At 31.5% G+C, this 15,873-nt stretch overlaps 1 protein-coding gene across 1 annotated transcript; it reads right to left on the bottom strand.

Moving 5' to 3' along the window:
- Window positions 1-1,413: 1,413 nt before the first annotated feature.
- LOC134230929 (uncharacterized) lies at window positions 1,414-14,780 on the bottom strand. The gene is made up of 9 exons (XM_062712798.1): window positions 14,624-14,780; window positions 5,013-5,170; window positions 3,333-3,390; window positions 3,189-3,248; window positions 2,922-3,055; window positions 2,636-2,690; window positions 2,231-2,305; window positions 1,988-2,115; window positions 1,414-1,578 (listed from the first exon to the last, which is right to left on the bottom strand). Exons 1-9 carry the CDS (start codon window positions 14,778-14,780, stop codon window positions 1,414-1,416), a joined length of 990 nt encoding a protein of 329 aa, XP_062568782.1.
- Between the last annotated feature and the right edge of the window lie 1,093 nt (window positions 14,781-15,873).

The raw sequence follows: 15,873 nt of genomic DNA, 5'->3' as shown, positions 1-15,873 counted from the left end.
ATTCTTCTTTGCAACAAAGAGTTTCATGGTTTTCATGGCAATGTTCCTGTAACACATTTAAAATATTGTGTAAAATTCTGCTAACATTTTATCAAAGGTAAAAAATTAAATTACCTTAATCATTTTATTTACAAATCCACAACAAAATAAAAATGATAAATTCATGGATCATTGCTTACCTCAGATATAAAATGAAATTTGAATTTGATAATTTTAGGAATAGCGAAATTATTTAAGTTTTTATTTACTTTTGTAATTCTTGTACTTGCAGAATTGACTATAATGGAATAACACATATAAGTAACTTTCTTTGGTGACCACCTTTTATCTTTCTTAACAAACAAAAGTTCCCTCATTTATAATTCTAATCTTAACTTTATTTATTGATTCCCTGTGTTTTGATTGGACGACAGCAACCTACACTTCGATAAATTTTGCAATCAGAACTACTTTCTTGACCAAGCTTCTAGACTATTGTAAAAACAATGAAAACACTGTAGTTACTTCTAGTCTGTTTTAGCTAAGTTTTGATTACAAGAAACTTTGAATTAAATAAAACAAAACTGTCGACAAATAGGACCAAAAGACGTACATAAGTATATTAAAAATTCGAAAAGATTTTTTGAACAACCAGCGTAATCATTAGGTATCCTTTACATCCCCTTCCTTCTTTCATCTCTCCTTGCACTCCCTTTCTCTTCCATTCTTATCTCTCTGCACCCTTTTCTTCTTTTTTGCATTGTAGATTTGTTTGTTGTTCATCACGTGTATATAAATTTGTTTTTTTTGTTTCTGTTGGAGAGGATATTCTAAGTTGGCATAACTTGCGTCCAATCCCATTGATTATGTTTCAATAAAATATGTTTAAATCAAAACCGAACGACTATAATATTATGTTTATGTCACTGTCGCATCACGAGTGTGAATTTTAAAATAACTCGACGTTCGATCTAATGTTTAATTTAAATTACTGTCATATGACTTTTTTAAATTCATTTTTTATTTTATAATATTTACTTTATTTTTATTTTTGTTCCTCTTAATGCAATCATATTGCTTTTCAAGTTTGGTTTTTTTCTCTAATTAATTCTTGAAAATGATTAATTCTTAAAATTTGTTTAATTCTTAAAAAATTGTTTTATCTGCCATATGTATGTGTATATATATGTATATGAGTTTTTGCATTTTAATTTATGTTGTAAATGTTTTCCTGTGATATTTTAACTGTGATAGTCGGTTTAAGAGCTCTGCAGAGCTCATGTTTCTTGTTATACAATGTATAAAATGCCGACTTTAAATAAAATTTACTTACTTACTTACTTACTTAAATATCTAATACGAAGCAAATCAGCTCATTTGGTATCGTTAACTTTTACCTCAGACTCTTGCCTTATAAGCATCAAATTCATATTTTTACATCCTAGGTTTACATTCTTCTTCAATCTCTGAACATGCCAGGACAAATCGAGGCCGTCTTCGGTCTGCAACTTTCGCTCTAAGCGTTGCCGTTAATGTCAACATGGCCATGGTCAAGGACGATTTATTCTGGAGTATACTCTTATTTACGATATTTGTTGACTTAAAGAACATTAGATGAGTTTTTATAAGTTTATTTATTGATTGCTTTGACAATTTAAGTTAAATTTTATCGATATTTATCTCTATTACGTTTCTTTACGTCATAAGTATTCATACGCGGTAAATCAATAACGATTATATGGAGGCCTCAAAGTGAAATAATTTTGATAATTTTTAAAAATTCGAAATTGGAATTATAAGAACTTGACGTTCTTTTTCAGAATTTATCGATGTGTAAACTCATGTCTTTTTACTCACAAACTTTACATAAATTCAGTTTGTGAGTAAAAAGGCATAAGTTTACACATCGATAAATTCTGGGAAAAAAGAACGTTTAATCCTATAATAAATCTTATAAACAGTTTGGATATTTCATAGAAAATTGAATTTGAAAGTTAGTTGTACATACATTTCCCTTCAGACAATCTACATGTGGCAACTTCCCGGTATGTAGGACGAATTTACACACGTGACACGTGTCACGATTCACAAAGTCACAGAATCCTCCATGACAATGGGGGCAGTGAACATTGGGATCTGCAACATCAGTAAATCTGATATAATGGCTGTCAAATACAAAGTAATGAATAACTAAACCAAGGATTTGTGAATACAAGATATTTCAAGCATCATATCGGTAACAGCACTGTACCAGTAACGTGGATTTCTTTGCTTGTAGTAGGATGTCTAGATGAAGCATCGGGATAGAATGATCCAAATGCATGTGCTACAAATATAATGAATACTTATAATGAATACGCTTGGTTGAAAAGTCCTTTGATGAAACATAAAACTAAATGAAAGCTGTGGGTTTTAGAATTCAAAAGCTCATCAGAAATAAAAGGATATGAGTGCCATTCACAGACAATAGCTGAACTATTTGAAATACTTTCAATTGGAAAATTAACCTTGTTCTTGTATACAGAAAGAAATACATGAAATGATTGTAAGGAATAAAAGACGAAACAGTTAAGTTAGATTGTGAATTGTTATTATGAAAGTATAATTTTGATCAAGAATCGGTAAATAAATGTTAAATAGTGTAAGGGAGAAATACCTATGCAGGACTCGTCACTGCAGCAGAGGGTGTTGTGGTTACCAGTACAATGTTCCTACAACACATATCATGTAGCATAGACATATAAAGAGTGTGTTAACAATTCTGAATCTGAAATGTATAGAATCTAAGTTATTGTTATAATTCACTAACTGAGTGTTTACTTTAGATTTCACGCTTTTCATCTCGCCATCATCTGTGTTTTGAAAAATTTCATGTGTATATCTACGAACATGTACCAAGTACTTGAAATATTTAAAATCAAGTCAGGAAAAAATTGACATACATTTCCATTCAAACAATGAACATGAGGTAAATGTCCCGGATGTAAGTCGAATTTACACACGTGACATGTGTCTCGATTGACAAAGTCACAGTCACCTCCGTGGCAGGTGGGGCAGTGTGCCATAGAATCTGTATAATTAACAGCGAGGAAATGTGAAATCCAGGAACATTGTAGCGTAAAGTAATCGAGGAATTATCAGCTTTTACTTAAGTATTCAAGTTTTTATGCATATGCATTTAAAAAAAAATTTTGAGACAAAGACATCACCTGTATAAGTTATTTGATGGGTTGTGGTGTTGGTAATGTGCAATTCCCTAAAAAAGGAAGCTGCAATAAAAAACATAAAATGACCTTGGCTCTATTTTCATTTGAAAAAAGTTGAAAATGTAACTAAAAGTGGAAAGTGTTTACCAACACAAGCTTCAGTATCACAGCAATGATGATGATCGTCCGAGTGACAATGTCCAATCTGTAAATGGTATTAGATATGTTTCACCAACACAACATAATGGGTTTTTTTTAATAAATTTCAAAGCTTACATTAGTGATATAGTAAGTTGGAATTGTTTTAGAAAAATCAGAGCACACAAAAAGACGAAAATATGGGATATTAATCTGAAGATATTGGTCCTTATCTGCAAATTACAGATCAAAACAATGTAAAAACGCAAAATCTTGAACTGAAACGACAAAAAATAACATATGGGGTGAAAATAACCCTGGATACAGTATTTAGACCAAAATTGAAACAATGAATAAACTAAAATTGCAATTTACTTTTATCTCAACATCCTTTCACCACAAGAAAAATAGTCTCGGCTCATTTGATTCAATGCCAAAGTGCATGATCTACTTATGAAACCCATGGAGATAACGAACAGTATTTAAGATCAAATATATAAAACAATACAAAATAGGAGAAGAGCAAACCTTCAAAATATTAGAGGTGGGACCAGGCACCATGGAGGAGTGAGCATCCCCTGCCGACAAGTCAAACCCACCGTGTGCTCCTTGTTATGATCGGGAAATAACGGGAAAATCCGTCGACAATTCAGTGTGTTAATAATGGAACAACAGTAAGTATGAAAACCGTCAGTTAGCATTCAACTCAATGACAAATTGTATTTGTATTAAATAAGACTTCTGAAATTCTTGTTTCTTGCTTATCGAATCAACTGAGATATAAAAATTCCGAATGCATGCTTTGCCCTGTTTCCATATCACTTTTTTTCATTACTGAGTATTTTTTTCGCACTGGAACGAGGGAAAAAAGAATGAGGAAATACAAGAACCTTTTACATAAAGACAGAGCTGATTTACTATGGAATCTGAATAAAGACTCTCACAAAATATGCCTTCAATGATGGAAAAATCCTACGGATAAGATCATTGACAATGTATGTAAAAGTAAAATCAGTCTTGCTGTTTAAATATCATTAAAAGAATTGGCATATATCATGAACATGTATTTACACACCCTCTGTCAAAAATAAGAGAACAAAAACACACGTATTTTTGTTAAGTCTCCGTCTCAGTTTACAGAAATCTTTGCAATAAATCTAAGGAATGTTACATACTCTCAGGTGTATTTTGTCTCGAGATTTGTACATTTACTAATTTATATTACAACTACATACGTTTTGCTATTGACAAAGCTGTATATGTAGAAAATGATACTTGTATTTATACTATTAAAGTCAAATAATTCAGCATACATAATAGAGCTACTCTTTCTTGTAACTTGACGGCTCATATAAGCTGTTTTAGAGGTCTCCGTTTTCTCTGACCTTAATTTGTATTCTTTAAATGGAGCTTGAATACTGTTCATTTTCACCATATTTCATCAAATTTGTTTTTATTTCATTAGTGAGGGTTTAGTTTTAATTTGATTTTAAAATGAATTTTTTGTCAAATGATGTATTTAGATTTTAAAAATTTTGGTTTAATATCAAGCTGTTATTTACAATTTTTATATTAGGGGATATGATATGACTGAAATCGTCCAAAAGCTGACTAGTGACGAATCCAATTACTTCAAATTATCAATGAATAGTTTTTTTCCAACAGTTTAAAATGATAATTGTTACGTACATGAAAACATTTTGTATCTATCGGAGGTTGTCCGTGATGTTCAACTTTAATTTGACAAACTTCACACTGGATGGTGTTACTGACGTCACAGATGTGGTGCTCACAAGACGGGCAGTTTATTAAAGGTACATTATGTCCTCGTCTGTGAAGGGTGCTTGCTAAAATCAAATTAAAAGTTGATCAGTATACACGAATTAAAATAGAAAAACAGTTTTAATTAATGTTGATAGGGTAAATTTGACCCAATCTGATCATCAACCGTTTGTCTTTGTTTTGAACATATTTATTATATGCCTAGGGGATTGAAGACAGATTGTGCGGCCTATCCATATGGTGACAATGACAATGCCAGTAGCGTAATATCAAGTCCACGGTGTAGAAGTTTGGAGGTGGTAGGCCTTTTTTGTCAATATACATAGACTTAACTGTTGTCATGGACATCAGTCTGATAACAATCCCATTATAGATTATTCTTTTAATGATACAAAACTACCTAATGCAAATATACAGTTTTATAGTTTTAATCACATTCGACAGAAACTTTAGTCTCTTCCTTTGAAATATCAAATAAATAGTCAATTTAAAAGTCTTCCATATTTTGATTCTTTGGCAAAAACATATCATGTAAGCTCTGATCTGTGATTATTGATATTACACATCATGTGCTCTTAAACCACAATTAAAAGTCATCTATCCTTTGGTTGTCAATAATTTGGAAGTGGAAAAAAATAAGATAGATTTCACGATATGTATATTCTGGTCCGAGCTGAAAAAGCAGCTATCAACATTATCTTTGATTGTGAGACTCATTTTTTAAATTATAAATAGTGATTTGATTCTACAAGTTAAAATGTACATGGTTATCGAAATATCGGTATATTCGAGATACCGAAGTTCAGCTGTAGTTTATACCCATAACTCCTTTATAATGAGTAAATTCCTCAAAATTTAGTGTCAAATTTAAATAATTTGAACATTAAAACAATGAATTTGAATTTTCATACCAATACTTGTCCTTAATATCATAAAAATCCTTACAGATAAAGATATACAAAGGGTTCCAGTTGATGTTCTACAAAGCCTTAATTTTACTCGTCGGTAAAATATTAACAGGCGTGAAGGAGAAACTTCAGGAGTACTGAAGAACAAAATTTTCAGGAAGTGTGTTTATCAGATTTGGATACTTTAAACTTCCAAGAATTCAATGATGAACTAACTACTCTTTCACGCCTAGTCGGCAATATTTAAACCATAGAACAGGCATGGTGTAATCGTAATCGATTGTAATGATTACTTTTTTTCAAGTAATCGACAGTTATCTGTAATCGAAGAGATTTTCGATTACTTGTAATCGTAATTTAATCGATAATAAGCTAAAATTTCCAATGTAATTATAATTACTTTTCGATTACTTTCAATTACTTTATACATATATATACACAACTACTTTATACATGAATGTTATGTTGTAGAATCATTTCCATTCAGTCAAACATTAATATTATATACAAACTACCCAGTGATATGTGTTGATTTCTTAACTTTTATAATCAAATCTTGAATAATGTTCACAATAAAATTTGCATTATTGACATACTGGTCGAGTCTTTTTCATATTTTAGAAGTTGATAAACTTTGTTCTCTGACAGAAAATAATACATGTATATAGCAAAAATAAATTTAAGTGCTTTTATATAAATACAAATTATCTGAAATATAACTTACATTGTTCTAGCTAGGACCTGATAGAAAAATAAGAGGAAAACATTTATCATATCTCTTGTGTTTTAAATTTGCAAAATCACTTCCATGTTTAGCTTCAAAATTAACTTGTTTTGTAAATGAGTGTCTGTATTTTTAAAAAGAGGGGATGTTAAGTGTCACTGTGTTTATCTTGGCTAATTGACTGGGATATCCTTGACTGCAGATAATGAGGTGTGAACTGTGAACTTCATAGTATTTTATAATTAATAATGTCACTATATACAAACAATATTAAAGAACGATTGATAGTTCTCAAAACAATTATTTCAACACAAGAAATTGTGCTATTATTTATACTTAAAGATACTTTGAGTTTACATGTTCATTTCTAAGATCTATTTTATTTATTTTTTTTTACAAAATTATTAAAACACGGGTTGTGTATATGCATACTACCACATGTAGAATGTTCAAATGCTTGTAAATCACTTTAAGAAATATTACATAATTTCTGCAATAATCAAAAGTTTCTAAATATGGAGGTTCAAATCCAAACTGCGTAAATACTTTCAAACTTCAGAGCATATCACTAACATAACTACATAATATATAAATATTTTTTCTGCTTTGATATTTGAGGGTGGAAGAGAATTGAAAGTAATCGATTATTAATCGACTACATTGTCTAAAGTAATCGATTACAGGACAAAACTGGCTGTAATCGATTATTAATCGATTACACAAAATTCCTCTAAGTAATCGATTATTAATCGATTACGTTTTTCAGTAATCGTGCCCATGCCAGCTTTAGAAAAGTAAAGTTACAACACCTAAAATTTATAACATCAAAACTTACGACTCTTCCACCTATTTAACATTCATTCTCCACGAAAATTAAGGGTTTTTTTTAAATAGACAGCTGTATTTTCAATAAAAATGAAACTCGTAAATTAATTAACCTTGTCTTTGATAATTTGCAAAATTATTTTAAAGCATTTTGATTGTATTTATGTACATTTACATAAGTACTCTGACTTTGGCTTTAAAAAGATGCTTTAGTTTCCTATTGACAATTTCTATGTAGTTTTTGAAGACCAGGTCATCAATTAATCTTGGTACGAGATTAAATTCATTATAAAGCCCTTCGGGCTTTATGGAATTTAATGGAATTTAATCTCGTGACCAACCCGTATTTATATTCCGATAGATGTTTTAAAATGATACCTTATTTCTTCAATAAACATTAATGGTAAACTTTAATAAATGACGTCACAGTGATTTTGAGCCACATAGGTAGTATGGCCTTATATATAAACTGATACAGATTATAACTTCAGTTTCAAATTCCATGGGTAGATGTACAGCAGAATATATTACAGAGTGCATTTCATCACAACAACAGAGGATCAAGATTTACAAATTGAAATCTGAGTATGTATAACTAGTTCGAGTAAAAAATAAGTAATAAAAAAGTTTAAAATAACATGCGTTGTCTAAGTTTTGTTTTTTACGCAAATTTCTATTTACCATAAAATATTCTTTTGGAGCACCACTTAGTTCTATGCATAATAATAAACAACTTACTTAATGAGATTCCTGCCGAGGAAAACAATGTTAATATTACGAGGATCATTCTGTAGAAAACGTTATCAATGGGATTGTATAGCTCATGCTTTATAATGGTCAAGGTCTTAACTTGTAGAGATAAAAGAATTACGTCAAATATCAAACATTGCACTGGTTACTTCGTATCAAAACCTATGTAAAAGAAATTGCACTCTTTTGTTTGTATATAGTAATTGGTTAATATTATATTTTTGTTTGTTGTTTACGGCCCTATCGACATTTCTACATTCAAATCCAGACGTCACCACTTGCGGGTGGAGGGCTGCTAATTTACAACGTACTCGGCACTCAAGGTCATTGAGCAGTAAGCAATCGTTTTTCGTACCAACAACTACTGTGACACGGGACCTCTGTATATATGGAATCAACTGAATGACTTATTTTCACTAGCCATGGCCTTCTGATCTGCTACTCCTACTCATCACAAACCCTTGATCTACAGTATTATCAAAAATTGGAATTTTTTTCTCCAAAATTGTGATTGGACGTTGATCAAAATCATTCAGCCAATCAGCAATTGCTTTTGTAAATGACGATATCTGCACTCGGGATATACTATTGACTCTTTAAAGTAATATGAGCTGCAACTTTGATGTCGGAATTTTTTATTGCAAAATTGTAAATAACTATTTCAATGACAAAAAAATAACGTTTTTTTATAACGTTCATAAAACTTCTGTTGTTCATATTTGCGATGGAAGAACTATTTATAAGCTTCGATTGAATCAAAATTACATTATTGTCGTGCTGTACAATAATGATTTCTTATTTATCCTTTATATTCGATTGTATATAAAAGTCTTTTTCTGCTTTATTTAGTCTAATTGATCATAAAGTTTTTATGTTACATACAAATATAGTATAATAACACATTTTAACTGCAAAATAAAATTTTCAAGAATGCAGTTTATATTGCTTTAATTTTATGAATGGAAATCGCAATTAAACAATGATTTATTAGATACATGTAACGTGTCGTTCTAGATATGGTGTCATTCACGCTTATGCTGATTTGCAAATAACGTGATTAAGAATCAAGACTGCAGATTTTCTATACGCTTTTTATTTCTGTTCATGACGCAATCTGAGCGTTACGTGGTAGGATTCGAGATCACGTGACAAAGCAATCCCACTTTAAACAACATCGTAGACCAAGGAAGCGTATCAGAAAACCTTAGCGTCCGAAGACGGTATTTATACTTCGCGGAGTGTCTTCGAACCCAACCCACGATGTAAGGATCAGCTTCTAACTATGCAGCTGAAGAGCACACTTTTTAATTACTACGCCACATTGTCAATAGGTGTAGATAATAAATCATTTTAACCGTTGTGCAAGAAATATTCATAGAATGTGAATGAATGAAAAATTATGTATTTAGGTTTGTAAAATTTATTCAGAGTTTCTTATTGAAAATTACTTCCAAATCAAAAATGATATTAAAATTTATTTCTTTACATGTTTTCTAAAGTAGTTTCAAACGTAAAATACACTTTATTAAGATGACTGAAATATAAATGTAATCAAGTTATGCCCATATTTTTTTCAGTACAGAAATATGATAATAAATGCATTGCCTTTACGGCAGTATACCACCGGCGTTCTTCGTTCTTAAGAAGTTTGAGTTATAAGTTCGTATCCTTCAGATTATTCCATTAAATATATTAACCGCTTATAACAGGTATTCTTTTAACGATTAGCACGTCCTATCATTGACACAGTGTCGTATCTACATGTATGTTATCAATAAAAGTGGAAAGGAGGTCCGTGTTTGCTCTGCTCTTGTTTTGTATATTTGTTTAATGGACGTTGAGATTGAATACTGTTCGTTATTTCCATATCCTTATGTTTCTAAAACCACTACATTTTTGTTTGCATGACTGAATATACTAACGGACTGGCCTAGTGGTTAGGCATTCGCTTTGTGGTCGGGAGGTTTGTGCTTGAATCTCTAAGCGGTTAAACATTAGTGGCGACTGTTTCCTCGCCAAACCTCCTACAATAAGAGTAACAGACAGGGGGTCTTTTAGATGAGGCCTTAATGTCAAGTAACTTAAGCTTTATTTCTATATCACCTTAAGCACATAGCCCAAAACGTGTTGCTCTTTATCTGATGTGAAACATATCGAGATAACGAACAGTATTCAAGATCAAAAGTCCGTAAAACAATACAAAGTAGGAGCAGAGAAAACACGGACCTCCAAAATATCAGAAATGGGATCCGGTGCCATGGATGAGTGAGCATTCCCTGCCGTCAGGTCACATCCGCCATGTGCTCCTTATTATGATCGGGAAATTCAGAGTACAAATAATTGACTAACAATTAGTTTTAAAACGTCAGTCAGCATTTGACTCAATAATAAATTGTATTTGCTGACAAGGTCAAAGTTTCAGTTTTCTACTTTTAATAATTTCGTTTTTCTTTATTTAATAATTTCGTTTTCTACTTTTAATAATTTCGTTTTTCTTCGTTTTTCTATATATATTAATTTCAATTTCTTTATTTAATATTTTCGTTTTTCTTTATTTGATAATTTCGTTTTTCTTTATTTATTTTTGGTTTGCATTGTTGCGCTTCCGCAGAATGGAAATGACTATTGTTAACTGAAAATACGTCGTTGATATATTTAAAGGTTGAGTTGAAGGCCAAAGCAAGTGTTTTCTTTTCACGCATAAGATTTTTGCACAAACTCTGCTTCATATGAATGCAAATATAAGTCTGCTAATAACGGGGAGCAATTGGTACCCATGGTACCAATAGATTGTTGGAAGACCTGGTCTCCAAAAACAACAGAGATATTGTCTGTCAATCAGAAAAATAATTTTGCATGACTAATGACATAAAGCCTTTATAATAGAGAAAATTCTCTATTGGGACGTAATATATTAGGCAATCAAAACAAGGAATTAGCCAAGTAAAAAGTACCAGTGCATTTTGCTTTTTAAAATAATAAAATGACCATTCAAGGATTAAAAATGGTTACATAGAAACTTTGTTTAAATCATGTTTACTATGTTTAATATATATATATATATATATATATATATATATATATATATATATATATATATATATATATATATCATTGCATCATGTAGAATGACTCCATCAGCTACATTTTCATAGAATGTTTTCAAATATAGACTTCAAGTAAACATAAGATCCTCTGACATTTTATAGATTGTATAACAATGTTTAATTTTATCTAATAACTCTTCAAGAGAATTCAATATCAAAAGACACCAACAAGTCTTCCACACCTGCTCCATAGTTATTCAATTTCAATTACACCTAAACTATGATAAATTGGGAATCTCGTCTTATTTACATAATGTCAACGTCCCCTTATTATGTATAAATTCATCTGGCATCTGATCCCACCTCTGACGTTTTTGAGGTCCGTGTTTGCTCTCCTCTTGTTTTGTATTGTTTTATGGACTTTTGATCGTGAAAACTGTTTGTTATCTCCAAATGTTTCATTTTGTGATTTTGTCTCTGAACTTCATCGATATGCGAAAGCATTTTCTGAGTAACCACCAATATTAGCTACTGACAAAGGATTTGTTGTTGGAGTGTTTTCAGTTGTCCGCAAATATAAATTGGATCTCTCATGATTTGTAGTTGGATGTGATTTTTATCCAACGAGTTGTGTGTTTAAAAACACACAACGAGTTGGATAAAAGTTAGATTATCCCATGTTTAATACTTCACAGCAAATTTTTACAATGTTTTTATATGATGAGTATGGAGATAACGACTCCACTTTATTATAGGGACAATGTGAACGATAATTAAGATGTTTGTTTAATTTTATAGTTCTAAAACGAAACGAAAATTTGCACTACGGTTTTCTAACACAAAATTGCAACTATACAATACTTATGTGAAATATGAAAATTTACACCTTTTTTTTTAGAAGTTTGGAAATTTTATGAAAAGTGTCCCATTTACCCCAATTTCCCGCTTACTTTATCACACTTTCGCAAAAACCATTGTGACGTTGTGACGTCACAACTGCACTAAATTGTGGTATATTAAAATTTCCAATGAGTTACATCCACCGAATGAAGTGTTAAACAGGGGATAAAAAAAGTTTCTGTCACCTTATTTGTAAATATAACGGATCGTACGGTCAAATTTTGCATTTATTTTTTATATCTATTGTTAAGCTATGTTCTTGTATTTTAGTATCATTTTAATTACAAATGTTTATTATAAATTATTCATTAATTCTAGAAAAATTCAGGGAGCTGATCCCATGAACTCTTCAACAGAGTTTCTTTCGGGGATAAAATATTCCATGAAATTTTGACGAGAAGAAGCCTAAACTGATTTGGAACAAAGTTTACATATTTTCTACGATTCTTACAATCGGACTTTATTCTTCCCAACACTTTTTTAATGAACAAGAACAATAAGTGGACATGATATTTTGTAACCATACAATGACAACACTGTAGTGATTATGAATAAGTTTAAGATAATGTCTGCTCACTTGCATAAGATTTATTCTATGTAATATCGAATGATGTTCACATGATTGGAGCTTACATGTTACTTCTTTGATATATATTGACTAACCAACATTATTAGGAAGTATAAAGAAGCAAAGAAATACAAACAAGAGGATTATCAGCTCTTAAAACAGCAAGTTTAGAGAGAATGAAAATGTTAAATCATATTTTGAAAATATTTTGAAAAATTAAAATATATTGAAAATATGTTGAAAAAATATCATAATTTGAAACACGACAATTTTTTTTCTTTGAGACAAAGAAAGTATAATCCCTAAAACAGAAAAACATGTGTCTCACAGAGATTTCATTCAAAAGAAGCCAAGATCAGTGAATTGAAATGAAATATGTGGAGATAACGAACAGTATTCGAGCTAAAAGGTCCATTAAACATTACAAATTAGGAGCGGAGCAAACTATTTCTTCTCAACTCTCTCTATGTGTGTACCGCACGAGTTTATGTTAAAATTATAATTGGCAGCTTATAAATGATAGAAAATAAAAGTTATGACATGAAACAGAAGATATGTTTCAGAAGGAAAATGCCTTATCTCTAAACTGTCAACCATCCCTTACAGAAACGAAGTTTTGCTTTTGATAGTAAGGACCAGTCGCAGAAAAAATTCCACTTTTATGAGAAAACTTGAATACTGTTCGCTATCTTTATATGTTTCATTTAACAACCTGTCTGAAAAAGGAAATATGTCCTATTTTGAAGAAGTGCGACCAGTCGACAGGCTTATTTCTCCTTGGTTCCTAATGTTATCCTCGGAAGATCCACGTTTATGCCTTTATACGACCTATTTTTGTATTCATCTGAAACACTGGCTGTGGCCTTCAACTCGACATTTAGATATATCGACAACCTATTGTCAATTAACAATGGTCAGTTTTATTCTGATGTCTATACGATATATACTGGTGAGCTTGAGATTAAAAAAAAATACCACATACCATGACTCATCTGTTTCATATTTGGATATTTTACTTCAAAAAGACGTTAATGGTACTCACGGTTAATCTAACAACCAAGCTCTATGATAAACATGAAGACTTTAACTTTTCAATTGTCAACTTCCCTTACTTATGCAGCAATATATCTTCATCACCCGCATAAGGAGTTTATGTATCTCAGTTGAATCGATACGCAAGTGCATGCTCTACGGACAAACACTTTCTAAAACGATGTAAATTATTGAGAAAAACAAGTTGATGAAACAAAAATATCAATATTCTCGTTTATAGCCATCATTTCGTAGGTTCTATGGTCGATACAAAGACCCTGTGAGCAAATACAATTTATCATTGAGTCAAATGCTGAATGACGGTTTTCATACTAATTGTCAGTCATTATCAATACACCGAATTGACGGCGAATTTTTCTGTTATTTTCCAATCATGACAAGCAGCACACGGCGGGTGTGACCGGTCTCATGGGATGCTCACTCCTCCATATCACCTGATCCTACCTCTAATGATTTGGAGGTCCGTGTTTGCTCTGCACCTATTCTGTATTGTTTTATTGACTTTTGATCTTGAATACTGTGCGTTATCTCCATATGTTTCATTATAGAGTATTTATTTTGTGGTAGTTGTGTAATATTAGAAAACAAATAAGATTATGGACGCTTTCTCAGCAGTTCTTTTAATTGTTTACTTTCAACGTTGTTAATGAAGGAAATGTTGTTAATACTTTTGAATTAAAAAACTATTGATGTAGAGAAGCAGGGTGATCATCTCATGATAATGATTTTATCTCCAGGTATACAAGGTGGTAGAGTCTGGCAGTAGTCCCTGATTACATTCGTCTGATATACAACAGAAGTGACAGGAGTAAGCACCACTATGCAGGACTCTACCGAACCGTGTACAGTGATCCTGATTCGATGTCTGAGATAACCAGTGGGTTCTACAGACAGTCTCATTCACGCACCGTTTAAAACGAAACAATGGGACATCAGTAGTAGGATACACCATTATTTTGATATATTTACAACAACATAGAATGTACTGACCTTTTAAAAACTCTTTCATTTCTCTTTCATGCATTATGTCCGTCATGCAGAAATCCTTTCCTACCTCACAATGTGTCGTAGGTCCAATGTATATACTGCAATGTCACATGGTATCCCATTCCCATAATCGCCGCAAACTTCAGCATGCTAGTGCATAAAATCAACTACAGGACATAAATATCACCTTTATTTAAAATATCACTACTATATTTAATTATTCAAAAAAAGCTGTCAAAAATTACCTTGAGAAGAGCTAGAAGTTGAAGTTATTGTGATACTAGGAGAGATATGAGTTGACATGGCTCCACTGGACGATATCAGAGGTGTTTCACTTGGTGGTGAGCTCACATGGAGTGCATTCGATGGAGTAGAAACTAATTCTTTCAGTGTGCTGGAGACTGTATCTGAAGATATCGATCTTAGTGTTGTAGAACTTGATACGGATGCAGAAGATGCAGTTTGTTTTCTTGAAGGTGCATGTGTTGAATTATGTGTTGTTGTATGGCATTTCGAAAACGCATGTTCTGTAATGATGAAAACTTTAATTTTTATTGGAGAGTGTAAAGTGATGATGTTTATGATTGGCATTTATAACATAATCTTATTTTACCTAATATCTCAAATTATCTCTCACCGATACATTTATCATCTCTGCAACATTTCTCGTGAGCACCAATATGACATTCACCAGACTGTATGATAATTTGATGAAACCCTTTTATTGTGCCCTTTATCATCTTGGTCTCCTAATTTTTAGCACTGTGACCCATACGAGTATGGTTGAACTTAAACGTAATATAAAAAAGAAAACATACCTGTATGTAACAGGTGCCTTCTTGCACACAATTATGTAAGTGAACCTTTCATTCAATGCATTTTACTTTATGACATTTACCTCCATGGCAAACAGGACAATTCACAACTGAAAAAATGGACAGAGCAGGTTACAACTGAAATCTTTACATACTCGTAGTGGACTTTCACGAGTAGCGCTGAATTTTAC

Source organism: Saccostrea cucullata, unplaced genomic scaffold (genome assembly GCF_032062105.1).
Source record: "Saccostrea cucullata isolate Sc308-1 unplaced genomic scaffold, CSIRO_AGI_Scuc_v1 ctg4539, whole genome shotgun sequence".
NCBI classification, from domain to species: domain Eukaryota; kingdom Metazoa; phylum Mollusca; class Bivalvia; order Ostreida; family Ostreidae; genus Saccostrea; species Saccostrea cuccullata.
The sequence above is the reverse complement of the archived record's forward strand: the minus strand, read 5'-3'. Positions and strand labels throughout refer to the sequence as shown.